General features: G+C 38.1%; 1 protein-coding gene across 8 annotated transcripts in view; it reads left to right on the top strand.

Annotated features, from left to right (window-relative positions):
- Window positions 1–23204, top strand: part of LOC148085243 (protein NLRC3-like) — a 72573-nt gene that overhangs the window by 29144 nt on the left and 20225 nt on the right. The window contains exons 13-21 of one of the 8 annotated variants that reach the window (XR_015710493.1): window positions 12728–12901; window positions 13513–13686; window positions 16500–16673; window positions 16736–16909; window positions 17207–17252; window positions 17855–17986; window positions 21047–21082; window positions 21155–21193; window positions 21727–22450. Coding sequence is in view for 4 of the 8 variants with exons in the window: in XM_087783380.1 (XP_087639506.1) it covers window positions 12728–12901; window positions 13513–13686; window positions 16500–16673; window positions 16736–16909; window positions 17207–17252; window positions 17855–17950 (838 nt within the window). In the remaining 4 variants the exon portion in view is untranslated. Of the gene's footprint in view, window positions 1–4820; window positions 4927–6835; window positions 6927–6994; window positions 7130–7825; window positions 7961–12727; window positions 12902–13512; window positions 13687–16499; window positions 16674–16735; window positions 16910–17206; window positions 17253–17854; window positions 18609–21046; window positions 21083–21154; window positions 22451–23204 lie in introns of those variants that run through there. The other 7 variants (XR_015710492.1, XR_015710491.1, XR_015710494.1 and 4 more) reach the window with 7 other exon arrangements.

Genomic DNA, 23204 nt, shown 5'->3' with positions numbered 1-23204 from the left:
GATCCTTGCAGATATTTGGAGAGAGGTGGTTCTGCTTGAAGGAGACATCGCATTCATGACATTGTTGCTGTGCCTTTAGAGACATCATACAAAGAGATGTGTTCAGAAGACATATTTTCAGTGGCTAGACAGTATTTAATAACAACTGTGCTTGCCCTCTCACGCCCCCGGTGGTGGTCCGCCTTCTCGCTGGTGTTTGGGGTCGGCTCTGGTGGTTATCTCGCCTGCCGGGTCCTGGTCTCACGCGGGTTCCTGCCGCGGCTTGGGCCCCTGTGTCTGGATCCTGCTGTGCTAGGTATGTGCCCTCTGGCCTGGCTATTTCAACCTCCCCCCCCCCTCTCCCCTCTATATATCTTCACCCGTCACCGGAGTCTGTATACCTGTGTATTGTATACATTTGTCCCAAACCCACACCTTTTTATTTCTCACCCAGAGCCCCAGGGATCCACCTCCAGAGCTGCTGCTGATCCAGGATCTTCACCACGTCATCAGATCCCGAGTTCTCTCCAGCACCCCCATGGACCCTCCTACACTCTCCTCTTTTCTCTCACTATATCCTCCCTCACTCCTCTTCTTATCCATCTGTCTACCCCCCCCATCCTTCCTCCCAGCCGGTCAAAGCGGCAGGCCGTCAACAATGAGTCTGGTTCCGCTCGAGGTTTCTGCTTCTAAAAGGATGTTTTTCCTCGCCATTGCTCACTGTACAGTGTTTCGCTTCTTGCTCTTTGTTGAATTGCTGGGATCTTTTTTTCCCTAATCAACTGTAGTCTTATTTCAACTGTATAGTGTCTTGAGATAACTTTGTTATGATAAGACACTTTAAATAAAATTGAATTGAATTGAATTGAACAAGAGGAATACAATAATGTAAATGATCACTAGAATGATGAATTGTAGAGAAAAAGGAGCATAAAAACAAGCCAAACCCATGTGTTTCCCATGCATTAATCATAGGAAGATGCAAAATTAATTTTAATGCATTGATTTGAACATGGAAAGACTTCTCGGTCAACTACAGAAAGAAATTATTTTCCATGTATACAATTGACTACTGAAGTGGATGTGGGAGACAATTCAAAAACCCTCTTCCAGGTATGTAAATGTGTACTTTAATAGAAACTACAGACTGAATAAAAAACATTTAATTATTTAAACTATTTTTAAGTGGATCAGACTTGTCTTGGCTGAATTTTTTACTTTTTTGTTTTATTTCTCAAAGGATATGCTGGGACAGGGAAACGTGGGTACAAGAATCAAAACCTACAAACGTGACAAAAAATAAGTACATGGCTAAAATTCAAATTATATGAAATTGATTCTGTCCCATGTTCCTATCCCACCAGGAATGAAGGTTTTTCCTCTTACTTTAATCTTACAGATTAAATAAAAATGTTCTTTGTTCCACAAATGTTGTCTCATGTATTACAAAATGAAAACAACTATCAAGGCCTACATGGAGAGCGACATGATCAGGTAACAGGGATTGTGTACAGTAGTATATAATGATATATAAGTATATAGGATACAATAAACGATTTATTTAGACTTTGTGACGATACGTTTTGTTTTCACTGTGTCGAGGTACAAGGTCTCCTGAGATTAATGAATTCACATACTTTTACGCTTGTTTAATTCAACTCTTAGAAAAAGTATTCTCTGAGGCTATAATCTCAGTGATCCAAAAAGAAGGAAAAGACAAATAAATTTGTGGAAATGATAGACCGATATCTGCACTAAATGTAGATTAATAAATATATACATCCATTATCAACACTGGTGAGTACTTTCGGCATTTTACACACCACTACTCCGCCTCGACAGTAACTTCACGTGTAGCCCGAGATAATATTAGACGAACACTCCAAATAGTCAACTCTACACAAAACAATAAAAAGTTCATTTGGAAGGGAAAAAAGCCGAGAATAAAATACACAACAATCCAATTACCCGAATAAATAGGTGTGATGGGGCTTGTAATCCATGTGTTTGTTTCTTCTCGTCTGGACTATTGTAACAGTTTGTTTTCATGTCTTAACAAGAAGGATCTGTCTCGCCTGCAGTTGATTCAGAACTCTGCAGCGAGAATTCTAACCTGCTCAAGTAGAAGAACTCACATTTCTCCGATCCTTAAAACTCTTCACTGGCTTCCAGTTTCTTTCAGGATCAACTTTAAAATTCTGGTTCTTACTTTCAGATCTATTCATGGTCAGGCTCCTCCTTACATCACTGATCTGATCCAGCCTTACACCCCAGCTCGGGCTCTGAGGTCTGTGGATCAGAATCTACTTATGGTTCCACGCACACGGTTCAGGACCAGATGAGAGAAATCTTTTCAGGCTGTTGCTCCTAAGCTTTGGAACGATCTTCCTCTCTCTTTGCGCTTGATGGATCTACTGACTCCTTTAAGAAACATCTTAAGACGTTTCTATTTGTTCAGGCTTTTCCTTGATTTTCTGGAACTCCTTTGTTGTTCTCAGTATTATCTTGTTCTTTAAAGTGTATATACTTGTTTGAGTATTGTTTTGTTTGTTTAAGTGCTTTGTGACCCTGGTCTGGAAAAGCGCTATATAAATAAATATTACTTACTTACTTACTTACTTCCCAATCTCAAGGACTAACAAATAACTATATTCTGGGAGAATGTAAATAAAACAATTGGAACCATTCTTGGCAATTCTGTGCCAAACACTTAAAAAAACAATGTACCTGGGAAATATAAACGATTGTGTTATGTCATGTAATGTGTATCTAATGCGAATAATGTTGGTTGCATGTAAAAAAGCCATAACGAGAAACTGGTGCAAAGCATAAGCTCCTGATTTGCAGCAATGGATGAACATTATGAGGGAAATACGACTCATGGAGCATTTGACCTTGAAACTCGGCTATTGAAAAAATTGGACTTCATTTGACACTATCACTCCTAAATGACTTTTGGACTTTGAAGGATGGACATTTGAAACCTGTATGTTTTATTTTGTCTAGTTTATTTATTTGTCTGTTTGTTTGTTTTATCTCCCTCCTTTCAGTGGTGTTTGGAGATTTAAAATCTGTAAAGTGTGGAGAAACTTAATAAAAAGGAAAATATAAAAAAAAATAAAAGTAAGAAAACTGACCCTTGCGGTACACCACAGGAGACACTGGCTGTAGAACTTGAGGTGTATCCCATGGCGACCGCAAAGGTTCTGTTTAATAGGGAGGAAGAAAACCACCTCAGTGCAGTTTCTCTGATGCCAACCCAAGAGTTAAGACGATCTATTAAAATATTGTGGTCAACAGTGTCGAAGTTTGCAGTAAAATCTAAAATAATTGAAATCACGCTTTCTCCTTCATCAGCAGCTAAAAACAAGTCATTAGTGACTTTTAAAAGTGCAGTCTCTGTACTGTGACCGGATCTTAAACCTGATCGAAATCTTTCAAATAAATTACATGAAGACATATAATGACAATAGAGATTTATCTAAAATTAGTAAAAAGTGATGGGTCCAGGCTGGGTTTCTTCAAAAGTGCTTGGACCACAGCATGTTTAAAAGAACTGGGGAAAACGCCTTCTACAAGAGAGCTGATAGAAATGTGTAAAAATGTGTTAAAAACATCCTTTGAAAATTTTGTGGGAATGACATCAAGAGCACATGAGGTGGTTTTCATCTTGGATAAAGTCTTTGCCAAAACCGGGAGGTTCAGGATTAAAGCTGTTAAAAAGCAGAAGTAAAATGCTCTGTGAAGGAGGATGTTGAGTGAGGGTTAAAAACATGTGAGCGAGTGAGTCGGAGGAGTTCGGGGGATGGAGTAACCAGGTCCATTGTTAATAGAACAGCTTTATGGTCCGACACTCAGATATCCTTCAGTGAAACTTTGGATGGGTTGAGGCCAGTGTGTATAAAACCATGTTTGTTGGTTTATCGATAATCTGTGATAAATTAAAAGAGTCGATTGTGTCAATAAAATGGATGAGTCCTGAGTCTTGAGCAGGGTCTGACTCTGACCTTGAAGCGCCGAAGAGACGACGGTGTTTGACGTGTCCATGACTAGCATGTAGCCGGGAGTCGTGATGTCCAAATAAAACCGTTTCAAGTAAGAACCAATTAAAACTGCAATAAGAACAGTCAAAAGTGACGAGAAAGGTGGATATAAAACCAGTAAAATCGGTGTTGACACGCTGACATGCTGCTGACACGACGACGTGCTGATATGCATATGTGTGTAATGGATACAAGAGTGTTTGTTCTGTGTGCAGTCATTTGCAAAAAGTGTGAAGCTGACATTGTGCTTATAGTTGTGTTCATCTGGGCTGGAGTTTTGCTCCTCGAGTATCAGGTTTTTATAATTGTTGATGACTTTTGATTTTAGTGTTTATGCAATACAAAAAACTGTAACATAGTTACTATGGGTGCAACTCCCTTTACAAGTGGCCCAGCAGACTTCAGCTTTCCTGACTCCAAAAACTTGCCTTGTTGGAGGAAAGTGAGGCCTTTTACAGACGAGGCCTACTGCCCCCTGCTGTGTGGAGAGTACATATTTTTTTTCTCGTTGTACTAGTTGCAATGACAATAAATGACTAAACGGAAAGAATCATTTGTAGAACAATGGTTATGAAGATAAAGGGGTTCATGTTGTTTTTGGACAAAGAAACTAGAGATGCTCAGAAATTATATATTTTTTTACTTTTAAATCCCTGCAGGAGAGGAATTAAAGCACGTACAGTCAATAACATCTTAAATGAAATGAACCAGAACACAAGGCTTGGTAACAGTCTAACAAGAAAGACCGGTTTCATGAGTCACAAGCTTTTATTCCAGTCCAACCCTTGATACCAGCGTCAGAAGGAGTTGATCAGTGTCTTGTTCCATCAGTTCTGGTTAGAAGAAGCTGAATTCTGCTCCAACATGGACCGGAGACCACAGAGAAGAGGAAAGCTGCAGACAGGTCAGTGACTCTCTGACTCTCACACAAGTCAGCAGTTGATGAAATGAAATGAATCACAACGAGACGATCCATGTTGATGTTTTCACAAACAACTGCAGCTAAATCTACAAATGATGACACAGAAAATCTGAATCTGAAGACATTCAAACATCTGACATCTGTGTTTGTGTGTCATCATGTGTCCTGTGTGTGTTTGTATACTGTACCTGTGAGTATTGTTTTGTGTCTACATTTGTGTCTGTGCTTTACTGTGTGTGTGTGTGCGTGTGTGTGTGTGGGTTTGTTTGGGTGTGTTTGTGTATGTGTGTGCTTGGGTGTGTTTGTGTGCGTGCATATTTGTTTAACTTCCTGATGAGGCAGTTGTGAAGAATCTAGTCTTTTTAACAACTGTGACTAACTTGTCTATAAATATTCTTTATCAGCAAATAATATACTATTACTGTGTGTCTGTGCTGTTGTAGTGACTGTGAGTGTGATCATGTGAGTGTGTATTGTTAATATAGACCAGAAGTACCTTATAGTCGGTCACAAGCTACCGGTCGAGCCGTGACATAATAATTATGAAATAAGAAAAAAGAAGAGAATCATTTGGTGCAATAACCATTCATGTGACATGAACAGCAGCCAATCAGAGCTCTCTTCTCTTTCAGTGTGTGCGCAGCAAATTTTATATTCATCAAGAATAATAATGGCGTGAAACTTGACTTCCTGACAGGTTTGAAGGTGTCTTATGTACATATTTACTGCTCAGATCCACGTTTATCAGAGACACATTAATATCAATATTGATTGAAACTAAACACATGTTTGTAGATACATGAGTGGATAATAAATTATTTTCAAACTTAAAAATATGTTTCTCATTCACTAAACTAATAACCTTTATTTATTAAGACAACATGATGTATATGGAGTTGTTTTCCAGGCATTTGACACATTAGGAAAAAACGATTAGGAATTATAAGATTGTTTTTATAATGCAACAAACACAGTGGGATCCTTTAAGTCTTCTCTACGAGAGTCACAGACGTTCTTGTGAAACAACATCACGTCAGTTATATCAAAGTGAAGCTGCAGAATGAAAGCAGCTAAAGCCGGTTTCCTTCATGTGATCACGTGATCAGAGCTATATCCTTAAAAACACACTTAAATAAATACACCATCACATAAAAACTTCATGCAAAGAAAAAACGTTCATTTTAAAAACATAGTAAGAATAAGTGCATGTGTTGAGCACGTGAGCCACAAATTCTAATGAAGCTCAGAGACGATCTGACTATCATCATCATCATCATCATCATCATCATCATCATCACTACAGTGCTTTAAGTTACTGATTTACAACAAGCGAGCAGTTTAATAGCCTGTAATGACACGTCTGTAGGGGGCGCACTGAAAAAAAACACCAAGAAAGGAGAAGACTGGAGCTCCAAGCAGCCTATTGTTCTCCTTCAATAACTGCAGGCAGGTGGAGCTGATGAGATGGTCTGGTCCTTCAGGTGAGTGCCGACAGGAGGGGTTGAAGAAAAGGGCTGGACTTTCTTTAGGAAGATTTGTTCTAATGGCTCAAAAACAAGGACCACAAAGCCTGAGATCTCAGTGTGGACAGAGATTTTACCGAGCAGAGAAGCTGCTAATGCTGGATAGTGGACGCCTCGTTTCATAGTTCCATCTGTGTCTGTGGATAGAAGATTCCTCTGCTGAGGAGCAGATCTGTCTGACCTGACACTCGTTTAAAAAACATGCTCCATCTAACCCTGCCTGTAGAGGGCGCAGAAAGTGTGAAGTAAAATCTGTTTTCCTCTAATGAAAACAGGACATTATGAAACTATTGATTATAGTTTTTACACTATGAGTCGAGAACAACTTTTGATGTTGACAAGAATCTCATGAGTGTGTTTGTGTGAAGGTGAAGACTCTGCTGAGACTCATGGTGAGGACAGAGACTCCTTTAAATACCTTCAGTGTGAGGAGCACGATGAACAGACCAGCACTCAGAGGTGAGACAAGGACCTCCAAGATTGTCCTCCATGTCTTCATTCTCACTCGATCTACTTCTGTGTTCAAGATCAAAGCAGCAGCAAGAACCTGCTGGACCTGGACCAAGATCTGGACCAGAACCCTGCTGTGTGTCTCTGAAGAGTGATGCTTCAATGTGGAGATGGATCAACTTCAGAGGAAGTGAAGAGTCTCCAGGTGTGAGGTGAGAGTGAACACGTGTGAGTCTACCAAGGTTGCCGACTGAGCCCCGTCATTAAAGTGTTTGTAAACAAGTCACCCAACAGGTAATGTTCATATATAAGGCGCACTGTCGTTTTTAAAAAAGTGAATGGATGGCAAGTTTGCTGCTGTAGCAACAGCACAATAAATAAATAACAGTTATAAACATCAACACCGAGGCTCAATCCCTGAACTCCTGCTTTAAAGCTGTTGGTTCTAGTCATGATCCATTCAGGCTAGTGACGCCACTGGAGCATGAACTTGAAAAAATATCAGGGGCTTCTTAAACACAGACATTTCTTTCACGCTTCGTCACTGCTACCGCAATGGTCTGTCATTACGCGCACTACAAATCTAGCGTCTGATGGTTTGACTCGGATAGTTTTTTTTTTTGTTTTTTTTTAAGATTTCTTTATTGAATTTTCAAAGTAAAGAAAAACACACCACAAATAAAGAAGGAAAAGAAAAACAAAAGATACAGATAAAACAACAAAAGCTCAGACTAAAGTTCAGTTGACATTTCTCTTCTTTCAAGGAAGTCAAATCAACTCAAAATTTAATAAATATGTCCAGCTTGTTCTTTCTAAAAAAACATGTTCTTTCGTAAAAAGTCAATCCCTTGATCCATTTGTAGCACCTCAGTGTCTTCATTCTCACTCATTCTACTTCTGTGTTCAAGATCAAAGCAGCAACAAGAACCTGCTGGACCTGGACCAAGATCTGGACCAGAACCCTGCTGTGTGTCTCTGAAGAGTGATCATTCAATGGGGAGAGTAACTGACTTCAGAGGAAGTGAAGAGTCTCCAGGTGTGAGGTGAGAGTGAAGTGTGAGTCTACCAGGTTCATACTGACACACTAAACCAGAGAACTTCACTTCACTCACGACACCAGCAGGGGGAGATAAAGACACAATTAAAAACCTCAAACGTTGCTTTCACAGTTGTAGTGCAGAGGTGGACATGTGCAACAGTGTGAGGACATCTAGTGGTTCAGCTGGTGAATACCAGGATAGAAACAGATGAGAGTTGATCAGAGTTGTTTTTTCATCAAGATCCAGCAGGAGGAACCAGAATATTCTGGACTGTCTTTCAATAATAAGACCAAGAATACTCATTTTTATAAAATAAAACAATTTAAAATAAACATCTTAGCTTGACAAAATTTAAGTTCTAATGGAGATGTATGTGGGTTTTAAAAGGAACCTTCTAGTTTACTTATGATCAGAACCTTCAGCACGACAAGAGTTTATTTACAGTTTGATTTCATCTCTTCTTCTCAGAGTGGACCATCAGAACTCAGAGCTTCTCATTGGTCAGCAACATCCCTCACAACTGGAAATCAAACGGCTGGTATGTTCATAAACTAGAGGAGGTCCTCATCCTAGAGGTTCCTTCTGTTCATCATCATTCAGCTGAATCCAAGTTAAAGTTTATGGTCTTTCTGGTCTTTTTGGTTCTTGAGATGATCTACTATCACTCTGACTTTCTTCTCTGTGATTCTGTTCCAGTCACTGGAGAGAAACTTCTACAACTATATGCAGAAGGAGCTGAAGAGAGTCTGGAGGTTTGTGAGTCCAGAGACTCCACAGACTGAGGAGGAAGATGAGAAGTGGAGAAGCATCAGAGAAGAATTCCTGAAGATCACAGTTCATCTCCTGAAGGACATGGAGGAGGAGGATCTGGCCGAGCGTCTGTGGAACAGTAAGAACATGTGAACAAACATGATGAAGATGAATAACACTTGCATCAGATCTGAAGATTTGACTCCATTTTCGCCTTCTACAATCTTCTGACTCGTGTGACTTATGTCTCATTCAGGAAGTCTTGCTTCAGAGTGTGGAGGACAACTGAAGAGGAGCCTACAGAAGAAGTTCCACAGTGTGTCTGAGGGGGTCGCTAAAGCAGGAAACTCTGCTCCTCTGAATGAGATCTTCACTGAGCTCTACATCACTGAGGGGGACACAGACCAGGTCAACCAGGAGCACGAGGTCCGACAGATCGAAGCAGCCACCAGGAACCAGACCAGACCAGAAACCACCATCAGACAAGAAGACCTCTTTAAAGCCTCACCTGAGAGAGAACGGCCAATCAGAACACTGCTGACGAAGGGCGTGGCTGGCATTGGGAAGACCCTCCTGACACAGAAGGTCACTCTAGACTGGGCTACAGACGAAGCCCACCAGAACTTCCACTTCATATTTCCTTTCACCTTCAGAGAGCTGAACCTGCTGAAACAGAAGAAGTTGAGTTTGATGGAACTTGTTCATCTTTTCTTTCCTGAAACCAGAGAATCCAGACTCAGCAGCTTTGAAGGACTCCAGGTTCTGTTCATCTTTGATGGTCTGGACGAGTGTCGACTCCCTCTGGACTTCCTCAACAGTCGGCGCCTGATAGAAGCTACAGAGTCCACCTCAGTAGACGTCCTGCTGACAAACCTCATCAGGGGGGATCTTCTTCCCTCAGCTCGTCTCTGGATCACCACACGACCTGCAGCAGCCAATCAGATCCCTCCTGAGTGTGTGGACATGGTGACAGAGGTCAGAGGGTTCAATGACCTCCAGAAGGAGGAGTACTTCAGGAAGAGGTTCAGAGATGAGGAGCAGACCAGCACCATCATGTCTCACATCAGGAGGTCACGAAGCATCTACATCATGTGTCACATCCCGATCTTCTGCTGGATCACTGCCACAGTTCTGGACATGTTGAAGAGCACAGAGACAGGACAGCTGCCCAACACCCTGACTGAGATGTACATCTACTTCCTGGTGGTTCAGCTCAAAGTCAAGAAGCTGAAGTATGGTGGAGGATCTGGGACTGACACAGTTTGGGATCCTGAGAGCAGGAAGATGGTGGAGTCTCTGGGAAAACTGGCTTTTGAGCATCTGCAGAGAGGAAACTTGATCTTCTATAAGTCAGACCTCACAGAGTGTGACATCAACATCTCAGCAGCTTCAGTTTACTCAGGAGTGTTCACTCAGATCTTCAGAGAGGAGAGAGGACTGTACCAGGACAAGGTGTTCTGCTACATTCACCTGAGTGTCCAGGAGTTTCTGGCTGCTCTTCACGTCCACCAGACATTCATCAACTCTGGAGTCAACCTGCTGGAATCAAAACTAACATTCAAACTTCCAAGTTTGTTGAAAAACAAAAGTCAAACAGAAAGGTTCTACCAGACAGCAATAGGTGAAACTCTGAAAAGTCCAAATGGACATCTGGACTTGTTCCTGCGCTTCCTTCTGGGTCTTTCTCTGCAGACCAGCCAGAGTCTCCTTCCAGGTTTGTTGACACAGACAGGAAGTAGCTCCTGGACCAATCACAACACAGCAGAGCTCATCAAGAAGAAGATCAGTGAGGATGTGTCTCCAGAGAGAATCATCAACCTGTTCCACTGTCTGAATGAAGTGAAGGACACTTCTCTGGTGGAGGAGGTCGAACAGCAGCTGAGATCAGGAGGTCTCTCCACTAAACAAATGTCTTCTTCTCAATGGTCGGCCCTGGCCTTCATCTTACTGTCCTCAGAGGAACATCTGGACGAGTTTGACCTGAAGAAATACTCAAGAAATGCTTCAGAAGAGGTTCTTGAGAGGCTTCTGCCGGTGGTTCAAGCTGCAAACAAAGTTCTGTAAGTTGTTCAAACATTTCTGATGATATGAACTAAACATGAATGTTTGATTTACTCTTTGATGATTGTTGTGTTTGTCATCGTGTTTAACAAATAGATCCTAATTTAGACAAACCTTCCTCAAATATTCATACAAAATCTGATGGTGATTTTATGATGTATTTAGTTTATTCTTGTCAAATAGAGAATTGAAAAGTAAAGATGTTACGTAGTTTATAAAAATATAATCTTAATAAATCATTGTTATGATAAACAAACAAGCGTCAACTTTAAATGAAAATGAATAATAATCAAAAGAACATATTTCAAAGTTGAATGTGGTCAGAATGTGGGACTATCACAGCACTAACAACTGCTTCTGTCTCAATGTTTTCTTGGCTTGTTCCCTGAATGAACTTTTGTGTTTGTTCATCTTCAACTGAAGGACATGAAACACACAAACTTTGCTGAGTTCATCATTCTGCAGCTGTTGACCAATGAAATACTTGAAGACAGAAAGTCAACCACTGACTTATTCTGTAACATTTGCTATTGGTTCATCCTTCTTGGTCAGGGCCCTCTCATCCCTGATGCATTCAATTGATGTGAGACAGAGGATCAGTGATGGAAACATAGATTCTGAAAGACTCAGAGAAACACAACACAAATACATGTAGACATGTTTAAAGACTAAGAAGAGTTTTGATTCATGTTTTATGATCAGGAAAAAGGATGTCAGGTCAGCCTGGAATTGAACCTTCAACCTGTTGCCCACTGGTTCAGAAGACATTAGTAGAAACATGTGGCCTCATTAATTATACTGCGTATACACAAATGAATGTGTACAAAACATTTATTTATAGTAAATAAACTTGAAGTTAGCATGTGTGACCTTCACAGCAGCTCTGAGCCTGATTTCTACAAAATCTTCATCTTAAATTGACATGAAGTTTCTTGAATGAAACAAAACCACGAAGGTTACATTAATAAAAATGCAGCTTTATTTAACTTTACTGTTTCATACAAAAGGTCAACTCTTGCCTTTTTCCCAGGAAATGTTTCTATAAAAATAAACAATAAAATGAAAGGGGTTTGTTTTCATAGTCCGACTGCATGTATTTAATTTAAAATATTCATGTCAGGTATTACTTTAAGCTTCTTTTGAAGCTAAATATGTTCATAAATGTCACTTCCTGTTGGCGCAGTTGAATCTATTTTCAGCTCATGAACTGAATATTGAAAAACATTTGCTTTGTTTTTTATGCAAGTAGATCAGTGTCATCAGAGAATTGAAGGATTGAATTTAACATTTAATTTTATTAAAATGTTGTATTTTTAACCATAGAAATATTTTCTGAATCATTTAATTAAATCATTTGAATATATATTATATATTGGATTTTAAACACTTTCACATTTGTATATTAAATTAAAAAAGCCACTTGTCAAAAATATTGAATCTTGAATTTTTTTCATTTTATGTATTACTAAAATAACAATATTAAACTATATGTGTGTAAAAAGTTTTACTCCATTAAAAAATATATTATTATTTTTCAATAAAAATAAATTCAACCTTTAATATACAAATTATTTAATTATTTAATAATCAATTATTCAAAAAAGTAATTCAACATTTGAAAGGTTGAAACCATTCAATATTGTGATGACACTGATATACTTCCATAGTTTCTCTTCATCTGGTCCATCAACATCAAATCAACCATAACATGAACACATTCAATCAAACACTTGTTGATGTTCAAAAGTCCAGCATGAATCAATGACGTGTCAATAGTTGGTATCAAAGGTTTGAAAGAAACTTTGACTGAACTATATTAGAGAGGAAGCAGACAACAAACCACAACTGAAGATCTTATCAATGGAAATAGTTGAGTTTGTCTTTAAATAAACTCTTTCAATTCTTGTCAAATAGAAAAATGAAAAAGTCACTTGTTGATGAAACTCGTCTCTTTCACAGGCTGAGCAGTTGTGGACTGTCAGAGAGAAGTTGTTCACTTCTGTCCTCAGTCCTCAGCTCTCCGTCCTCTAGTCTGACTCTACTGGACCTGAGTGTCAACAAGCTGCAGGATCCAGGAGTGGAGCTGCTGTCTGCTGGACTGAAGAGTCCACACTGTCACCTGGAGACTCTCAGGTCAGAACATCATCTTCACTCTTCATGTCTGGTCCACAGTTCATCTGGTTTCTTGTCTCTCAGGAGAAATGAAGATATAAATAAATGTCATGATTCTAATATCTGGAGAGAAACTAGACGAGTGTCGTCTCAGCTCTTGTTTCCTGGTTGATGAAGCAACTGAGCCAGATTTCCTTGTTCGCAGACGATGTGTTGATAAATGTCACTTCCTGTTTATTATTTATTTTCAGCTCATGAACTGAATGTTGAAAAACACTTTATTTTATTTTATCTGATCAATCAAGATCAAGTTGATCACATGAAAACATTCACTGAAATACTTGTTCATGTTCCAACAATTCAGCATAAATCAATGATGTCTCACTAGTTTGTAGGAAAGTCTGTTTTTCTAAAGTAAATATTTAACAACAAACCACAACCTCAACATTGTTGTTACTCCTTCTTCATGTTTGTGTTTCTGTCATCATGTTCAACTTTTCACCCTCATTTATACCAACCTGATAAATATTCAAACAAACATGTGACCATGATCTTATGAAAGTAAATAGTTGATTGTTTTTAAATAAAGAATTAAAAAAGTCACTTGTTGATGAAACTCGTCTCTTTCACAGGCTGAGCAACTGTCGACTGTCAGAGAGAAGTTGTTCACTTCTGTCCTCAGTCCTCATCTCTCCATCCTCTAGTCTGACTCTACTGGACCTGAGTATCAACAAGCTGCAGGATCCAGGAGTGGAGCTGCTGTCTGCTGGACTGAAGAGTCCACACTGTCACCTGGAGACTCTCAGGTCAGAACATCATCTTTTCTACATCATCAAAGCTCAAATGTAAAGTCAGAGGTGGAAACACGAGTCAAAGTCTTTTTTTTCCCACCGTTGTTGTCTCTGTTCTTCTCTTATGGTTCATCTGTTGTTCATGAGGTCTACGACTATTTTAACAGTCGACTGGTCACCAAAAATTCAACCATTAAGTCGACTAATAGCATCATTCTTACATTTTTCTTCAATTTATCATGAAGTTTCTTTAATGAAACAAAACTACTTTACTTACATTAAGCTTCTTTTGAATCTAAATATGTTGATTGATAAGTTTTGTTTGTCATGTCTTTTACTGAGACTCCAATTCATTCAGCAACAGTCCAAACCAACAGAGTCAAAACAACCATCAACGGAGACTTAAAACATAAACAAAAAAACAGCAGATCTTTGTTCACTTGATAAGTATTTTGTACACATCAGTATTATTAAAGGAATCATAAATACTTTTGTCTTGTGACAGAGAAAACACTCAGAGTGGTGACTTTGACTAACTGAACCACATTAACAAGTCTTTTCAAAGTCAAATGTTTACAATAAATGACTGTTTTTACTCGAATTTAATGTTGCAACTGTGTGAATAAAATCGTTATAAAATAAAGATAAATAATACAATTACAAAAAACGTAATTTCACTGACACTCACGTATAGAAAGTATAGTTTTGTAAAAGCATCAGTTAACAGTCAAATCATATATTGATGATCATTTTAAAGACGTGGTTAAAGTCATCATGTGTGGTGGATGTAAAGAGATCAATGAAAGTTGATGTCATTTGCTGTAAGATCAACTTCAAATGTGAAGAAGATATTTCTGTTTGATTATTGATTCTTTCAGGTAGTAGATCCAGAAATGAACATTTTATTTTGTAACATTTAGGAAATCCATGTGTGGTGAGTTGTTTGTTTTTGTACAGTGTAGGCTGCCCTCATCGTGTACTGACACTATTGTTAACTCGTCATCTTCATCAGCCGCTGGTTACGACTTCTTCACCCTCATTTAGAGGATTAGCGCCCCCACAAACAGGACAGGAGAGATGAAGTATTGACGTGACAACCAAGTGTGTTGTACGAAAATATCAATATTTGTGCTCAGGTTATATACGGGTGTGAAAACTAACATGTTGGTAAGAAATGTCTTTCTCCAATGATTTGTGAGGCTCATCTACAACTACTTCACTTCACACGGAACACATGTGTCTCCATTTCTTGTTGAGTCCATTGTGCTGATGGTATCTGTGATCATTCTCCTGACATGTGACTGTTGCAACAATCAGTCTCATCAAGTTGATCATGGTTTTCAACATTTTCAAGGTCAAACATTAAGAGAGAAAAGTGTAGATTTCCTACTTTGAATATGACGTGTTGATAAATGTCACTTCCTGTTGGAGCAGTTGAATCTATTTTCAGCTCATGAACTGAATATTGAAAAACATTTTTTTAACCATAGAATTATTTTTTGAATAATTTAATTCAATAATTTAAATATTGAAAGGTTGGTTTTGTTTTCATTGAATAATGGAAACATTTTTTAGACATAATTTAATATATATATATATTATATATTCGATTTTAAACACGTTTAAAAAATGAATTTAAAAGGATAATTGTTAAAAATATTGAATCTCGATTTTTTTTAATTTATAATTCCATACCAGCATTTTTATAATGTCTGTGTTTTGAAGAGGTAAAAAATATTTATATTTTAACGTTGTAGATTTGAAGAGGTAAAAAATATATATACATATTTTTTTTAATTTTGTAGTTTTGAAGAGGAAAAAAAAAATAATAATAAATAAAAATACAACTTTAAAATATTTTTATTTTTTTATTTTCTTTTACCTCTTCAAAACTCCAACATTAAGAAGAGGTAAAAGTATTTATAGTTTAATGTTGTTGTTTTGAAGAGGTACAAAATATTTATATTTTACAACTTTTTCGAGCCTTCAAAAAACAACATTTTACACATTTGGGCAACAATTTTTTTATGTTATAGTTTTGAAGAGGTACAAAAAAACTACAGCATTAAAGTATAAATGTTTTTTACCTCTTCAAAACTCAAACGTTAAAATATTATTTTTTTTCTTCAAAACTCCAACATTAAAATATTATTTTTTTTTTTTTTTTTTTTTACCTCTTCAAAACTACAACATTAAAATATAAATATGTTTTACCTCTTCAAAACACAGACGTTATTTATTTTATTTTTTTACCTCTTCAAAACTCCAGGGTTAAAATTTATATTGGATTTTAAACACTTTGACATTTTTATAATGAATTTAAAAGGATACTTGTTAGTAACAATATTAAACTATATGTGTGGAAGAAAACCTTTACTCAATTAAAAAATATTGTTTTTATTATTCAATTAAGTTAATAAAACCTTTAATATACAAATCATTTCATTAATTAAAATTAAATTATTCAAAAAAGTAATTCAACATTTGAAAGGTTGAAACCATTCAATATTGTGATGACACTGATATACTTCCATAGTTTCTCTTCATCTGGTCCATCAACATCAAATCAACCATAACATGAACACATTCAATCAAACACTTGTTGATGTTCAAAAGTCCAGCATGAATCAATGACGTGTCAATAGTTGGTATCAAAGGTTCGAAATAAACTTTGACTGAACTATATTAGAGAGGAAGCAGACAACAAACCACAACTGAAGATCTTATCAATGGAAATAGTTGAGTTTGTCTTTAAATAAACTCTTTAAATTCTTGTCAAATAGAAAATTGAAAAAGTCACTTGTTGATGAAACTCGTCTCTTTCACAGCCTGAGCTGGTGTGGACTGTCAGAGAGAAGTTGTTCACTTCTGTCCTCAGTCCTCAGCTCTCCATCCTCTAGTCTGACTCTACTGGACCTGAGTGACAACAAGCTGTATGATCCAGGAGTGGAGCTGCTGTCTGCTGGACTGAAGAGTCCACACTGTCACCTGGAGACTCTCAGGTCAGAATATCATCTTCTCTTGGTTCTGATAAGTTTCTCAAAGTGTTTCTCCTTCATTTCAGTCTGTCATGGTGTCAGATCTCAGCGAGAGGTTGTTCTTCTCTGGCCTCAGCTCTGACATTGAACCCATCCCACCTGAGAGAACTGGACCTGAGAGGGAATCATCCAGGAGGACCAGGACTGGAGCTGCTGTCTGCTGGACTGAAGAGTCCAGACTGGAGACTGGAGACTCTCAGGTATGAACAGAGCAGCAGAACTCACTGACTGAACTCCAAAGATCTTCAGACTGAACATTTGATGCTCAGACTCTTCATCTGAACTGAGCACATGAATCCAAACTCTGAGTTCCTCCATGTTCTCCTGCTGGACACCAGTGGAAGCATGAAGGAGACAGTTGAGACTGAGCAGCCTGTTTATAGATCCGTCTTTGTTGTCATCAACAGTCATGACTGAGTCGTCCACTGAGAATGAAACAATATTCATGAAACATCTGAATCAAATGAATCTGATCTTCTGACTCTTTCTTCCTCCAGGCTGGATGACTGTGGACCACATAGGTTTTACCTTCATCCATGGATGGTAAGTTTGATTCCATTGATTGACTTCAACATCAAAGCTCACATGCTGACACAGCAGTTGAAGGTCTTTGTGGACATGGACTTGATGAAGAAGATTCCAGAACAAACGTGCAGATGTTAAAGACTCACAGTTACAGTATCAAGTGAAGCTCTGATTCCAAATCTTCAAGACCTTCAGCTCAAAGCTCTTCAGGAGCTTCAACATCAACATTGTTTCAGTTTGACTGTCAGTGGAGAACAAAGAAATATTTCTGTCAAATATTTGAAATCAGACGTGAGTTTGATCATCAACTCACAATGTTGAGTCACTTTAAACATCATTTCACACATGAATCACTTCATATTGAATCATGTGTTCACTTGAACATCTTCATCAGAACTAGACTAGACTCATGTTAGCTACATGCTAGTTTAGCTGCTGACTTCATCTTCAAATCTGACATCCAAGATGATTCTGGGGTGTTTCAGTCACATGGTTCTTCTCTCAAGTTCTCAGAAGAATGTTGACAGAACATTGACTCGTCTCAGTTTGGATCAGTATATGATCGTCAAGACAACGTCTGTTCTTCCACCATCATCACCTCATGTCTCTTCTTCTCTCAGTCTTCACTCTCACTGGACTCACACACAGCAGCGCCTCCTACTGTCCAACGACAACAGGAACTTGATGGAGGATCAGGATTATCTGGATCATCCTGACAGATTTGAAAAGCTGCGTCTGGAGGTGGAGAGGAGGTGAGACTATCAGAGTGACCTGGTCTGGAAAAGCGCTATACAAATAAAAATTACTTACTTACTTACTTAATCTCAGAAGAAAATGAAGAAAATATGTTGTTAAGTAAAATGTTGCCTAACATACCTGCTGGATTTGTTTCACGTTTGTTTCTATGTTTGTGACTTTTATGATCGTTCTCTAGTTAAACCTCTTTAACACTGAAAGTAAGTGGTTTAATGGTTATTTTTTCAAACTATACTTCTCAACAGTAGCTAAACATGATCGTGACAGATTGACTTCATCTCATCTGTCGCCTGGAAATGATGTCATCAGAGGAACAGAGCGAGAGAAACATGAATTAAAAACAACAAATTCAATCCTCTAGTCAAACAGCTTCAAAACATACAGTTCTTTGCACAATATTCTCAAAATCACACTATATTGTATTTTATAAACGGGTCATTATTGTTATAATCGACAAGTGAATCTACACTTTGACAAATGCATCGTGAGATAATCTTGATCCAGTTTAGAGAGTTTTTCTTTTAACTGCAAATGAAAGTGTGTTGTTAAAGTAACAGTTGAATGTATTCAACATTATTTAATCATGTAATTTTAGGTAAAATAAAACTATTACAACAGTTCTGGAATCATGTGATGTTTTAAGTCTTTTGTTGTCTTTTTATGTCACACGTCTGAAGTAATAATTCACGCAAAATTCAAACTAATGTTCTACTCGCCCTCATGTCGCCTGTCGGGATTATTTTGAGAGTGATCTGTTCTTTTTAGAGTCATAGACAAAAATGTTTGTTCATTTTAATGTAGCGACTGGAGCTCAGTTGTCTTCGTCTTCATCTTCGTCCAAAAAGACACTTGAAAACATCCAAATACCTGTAACTCGTCTGTAACTCTTGGATTGAAGTCCACATGAGAAGAATTATTCATAAAAATGCTTAAATGAATCTATATTTTAAATCTGTTTGTACTGAAAGATCTCAGTCTCTCAGTGTAAATCTTGTTCACTGACACTTTCAATGTGTTTGATGAGGAAACACTAGCTGGAGCTGAGCCTGAGAACTTCAATAAATATATTTAATATTTAAACATTTAATAATAAACACTTGGATTAAACCTCATTTAATTTTTAAATGCGGGCGCCACCTACTGAGCATTAAAAATGATGACACTGTTAGTGAAGCTTCATCTAACCATCACTAGTTTTGGATGACCAGCATGTCAGAGTAGGAAGAACACGCCGTACAACAGTGGTGCTTATTGAAGCCTCTAATATATAACAGGATTGAAAATAATTTGTTTGCCGTTTTTACGGATCCATTATTACAAACAACAGGTATTTACTTCCTGTGATGTGTTCAAGAGTTGGATTGTAAAACATTGACTGTAATCTACAGTTGCACCACTAGATGAAGCCATTGTTAATAAATAAACACACGAGTCACTCTATCATCACCTGTCGTGGTTCACTCCATCCCTGCAGCGAGGAAAACTTATCTTAGTCCTTGCAGAATTATTGACAGGACAGTGAATTATCTTAAATCACCACTAGAGGGAGCAATGTTCTCTCAGATTACAATTAGCAGCATTTTAGTCTTTCTTTATCCTTTAACAGACACATCGTCCTTTGTTTGACATCAGGGGTGTCACACCCTGAAGATGACATGTGTTGGTGAATCATATAATACTTATATAATACTTTATTATGTGTTTACTTTGAGCACTTTATATAGCCCTGATGTTTTATTTTTTTTCATTATTTAGAAGAAACAACAGCAACATTCTTTCCTGCAGGAGGAAACTGAAGGCAACACTTGGGACTCAAATACAGCAGAATGTGGTTATTAAAGTGATTCACACGACACAACAATAATCATTAAATGTTTTTGTTTTTTTATTAAAGTCGCTTGATAATCTTGACAAAATTGCAATTGCAGAGGTGTGTGTGTAAGTAACATAGTGGGGGGGCAGCACAGAACATATACAATGGACAGGCCAAGCACACAACATGATTCCTTCCTGAGACATTGGTGTGTGTACAGTAACGATGGTCAAGATGATGTGAAGGCGTTTTGGCATTAAGTGTATCACAGGGTGTGAGGTTGCTCTGGATCCTGCATGTTTCTAACACAGGGGACGATGCGTGAGGACAAATTTCAGAACGACCTTCACGATCCCCCGTCCAGAGGGACCACTACAATCTAGTTTTCCCCACCACGACATGACACGGACCCACATAGAGGCTTTTAGCGGCAGGCCGTCAACAATGAGTCTGGTTCCGCTTGAGGTTTCTGCTTCTAAAAGGAAGTTTTTCCTCGCCATAGCTCACTGTACAGTGTTTCGCTTCTTGCTCTTTGTTGAATTGCTGGGATCTATTTTTCCTTAATCAACTAAAGTCTTATTTCAACTGTATAGTGTCTTGAGATAACTTTGTTATGATAAGACACTTTAAATAAAATTGAATTGAATTGAATTGAATTGAATTAATTATTATCCACATAAATGTAATAGTGTCCTTTGGACTAAGACTCAAAGGTGGTGCTCCTTTTCTTCAGGTAATTTTACCTAGAGGCAATTTTAAAGTTAAATCTACCAGAAATGTGTTGTTCTGAAAATAAAAGTTTGTATAAGGGTTATAAACCATTTAATTTTAAACAATTTCCCAAAGGAGACCTACTGAGGGATCAATAAAGTTCTACCTAACCTATAATCTACTACAGAAGATTGGACAGAGATGTTTGGCCATGATTTCACTGTATGTATATATCTGTTCAACATCAATCCGTAGTATGCCTTCTGCATCTCTACCAAGAGTGAATTTCTTTTCAATGGAGTAAGTTATCTATACTGAAGTTACACCTAACTCAACTAATGTCACGACCAGGCATGGGCAGTGGTTTGCATTTTGGACAAAGGAGGCAGAAGAATTGTTGTCTGGAACTGTGCAACCACTCTTGAGGCTTCCCCGTTACTGCAGTCAAAGTCAAAAAGTACATAATACCAAGTATCAAATGACTTTGGCTATTTTTATTTTAAATAAACCCTTCTTTCAATTTTTTTTCCAGACAAAGCAGCCGGAATTGAACACACCAACCGTTGCTGTAAGTCAAATAATAATGTGACTCTCTGCTCATAAACTAGTCAGATTTCTGAACATGATGTGTTCTTTGTAGATCCCCTGGAAAAGAGACAGCAGTTGCTTAATACTGGAGGTATAATTTTGTGGGCGTTGACTTGATACAATGCTATATTGTGTGTTTCAATAAAATGAAATATGGTTAAGTACTGTATATTATACAGCTGCTCAGCAGGATCCTTGCAGATATTTGGAGAGAGGTGGTTCTGCTTGAAGGAGACATCGCATTCATGACATTGTTGCTGTGCCTTTAGAGACATCATACAAAGAGATGTGTTCAGAAGACATATTTTCAGTGGCTAGACAGTATTTAATAACAACTGTGCTTGCCCTCTCACGCCCCCGGTGGTGGTCCGCCTTCTCGCTGGTGTTTGGGGTCGGCTCTGGTGGTTATCTCGCCTGCCGGGTCCTGGTCTCCCGCGGGTTCCTGCCGCGGCTTGGGCCCCTGTGTCTGGATCCTGCTGTGCTAGGTATGTGCCCTCTGGCCTGGCTATTTCAACCTCCCCCCCCCTCTCCCCTCTATATATCTTCACCCGTCACCGGAGTCTGTATACCTGTGTATTGTATACATTTGTCCCAAACCCACACCTTTTTATTTCTCACCCGGAGCCCCAGGGATCCACCTCCAGAGCTGCTGCTGATCCAGGATCTTCACCACGTCATCAGATCCCGAGTTCTCTCCAGCACCCCCATGGACCCTCCTACACTCCCCTCTTTTCTCTCACTATATCCTCCCTCACTCCTCTTCTTATCCATCTGTCTACCCCCCCCATCCTTCCTCCCAGCCGGTCAAAGCGGCAGGCCGTCAACAATGAGTCTGGTTCCGCTCGAGGTTTCTGCTTCTAAAAGGATGTTTTTCCTCGCCATAGCTCACTGTACAGTGTTTCGCTTCTTGCTCTTTGTTGAATTGCTGGGATCTATTTTTCCTTAATCAACTGTAGTCTTATTTCAACTGTATAGTGTCTTGAGATAACTTTGTTATGATAAGACACTTTAAATAAAATTGAATTGAATTGAATTGAACAAGAGGAATACAATAATGTAAATGATCACTAGAATGATGAATTGTAGAGAAAAAGGAGCATAAAAACAAGCCAAACCCATGTGTTTCCCATGCATTAATCATAGGAAGATGCAAAATTAATTTTAATGCATTGATTTGAACATGGAAAGACTTCTCGGTCAACTACAGAAAGAAATTATTTTCCATGTATACAATTGACTACTGAAGTGGATGTGGGAGACAATTCAAAAACCCTCTTCCAGGTATGTAATTGTGTACTGTAATAGAAACTACAGACTGAATAAAAAACATTTAATTATTTAAACTATTTTTAAGTGGATCAGACTTGTCTTGGCTGAATTTTTTATTTTTGTGTTTTATTTCTCAAAGGATATGTTGGGACAGGGAAACGTTGGTACAAGAATCAAAACCCACAAACGTGACAAAAAATAAGTACATGGCTAAAATTCAAATTATATGAAATTGATTCTGTCCTATGTTCCTATCCCACCAGGAATGAAGGTTTTTCCTCTTACTTTAATCTTACAGATTAAATAAAAATGTTCTTTGTTCCACAAATGTTGTCTCATGTATTACAAAATGAAAACAACTATCAAGGCCTACATGGAGAGCGACATGATCAGGTAACAGGGATTGTGTACAGTAGTATATAATGATATATAAGTATATAGGATACAATAAACGATTTATTAAGACTTTGTGACGATACATTTTGTTTTCACTGTGTCGGGGTACAAGGTCTCCTGAGATTAATGAATTCACATACTTTTACGCTTGTTCAATTCAACTCTTAGGAAAAGTATTCTCTTAGGCTATAATCTTAGTGATACAAAAAGAAGGAAAAGACAAAGTAATTTGTGGAAATGATAGACCGATATCTGCACTAAATGTAGTACTACTCCGCCTCGACAGTAACTTTATTACACCACGTGTAGCCCGAGATAATATTAGACGAACACTCCAAATAGTCAACTCTACACAAAACAATAAAAAGTTCATTTGGAAGGGAAAAAAGCCGAGAATAAAATACACAACAATCCAATTACCCGAATAAATAGGTGTG

This window comes from Callionymus lyra, chromosome 2 (genome assembly GCF_982586985.1).
Source record: "Callionymus lyra chromosome 2, fCalLyr1.hap1.1, whole genome shotgun sequence".
Lineage (NCBI taxonomy): Eukaryota > Metazoa > Chordata > Actinopteri > Syngnathiformes > Callionymidae > Callionymus > Callionymus lyra.
This window is presented reverse-complemented; position numbering and strand designations above follow the sequence as displayed.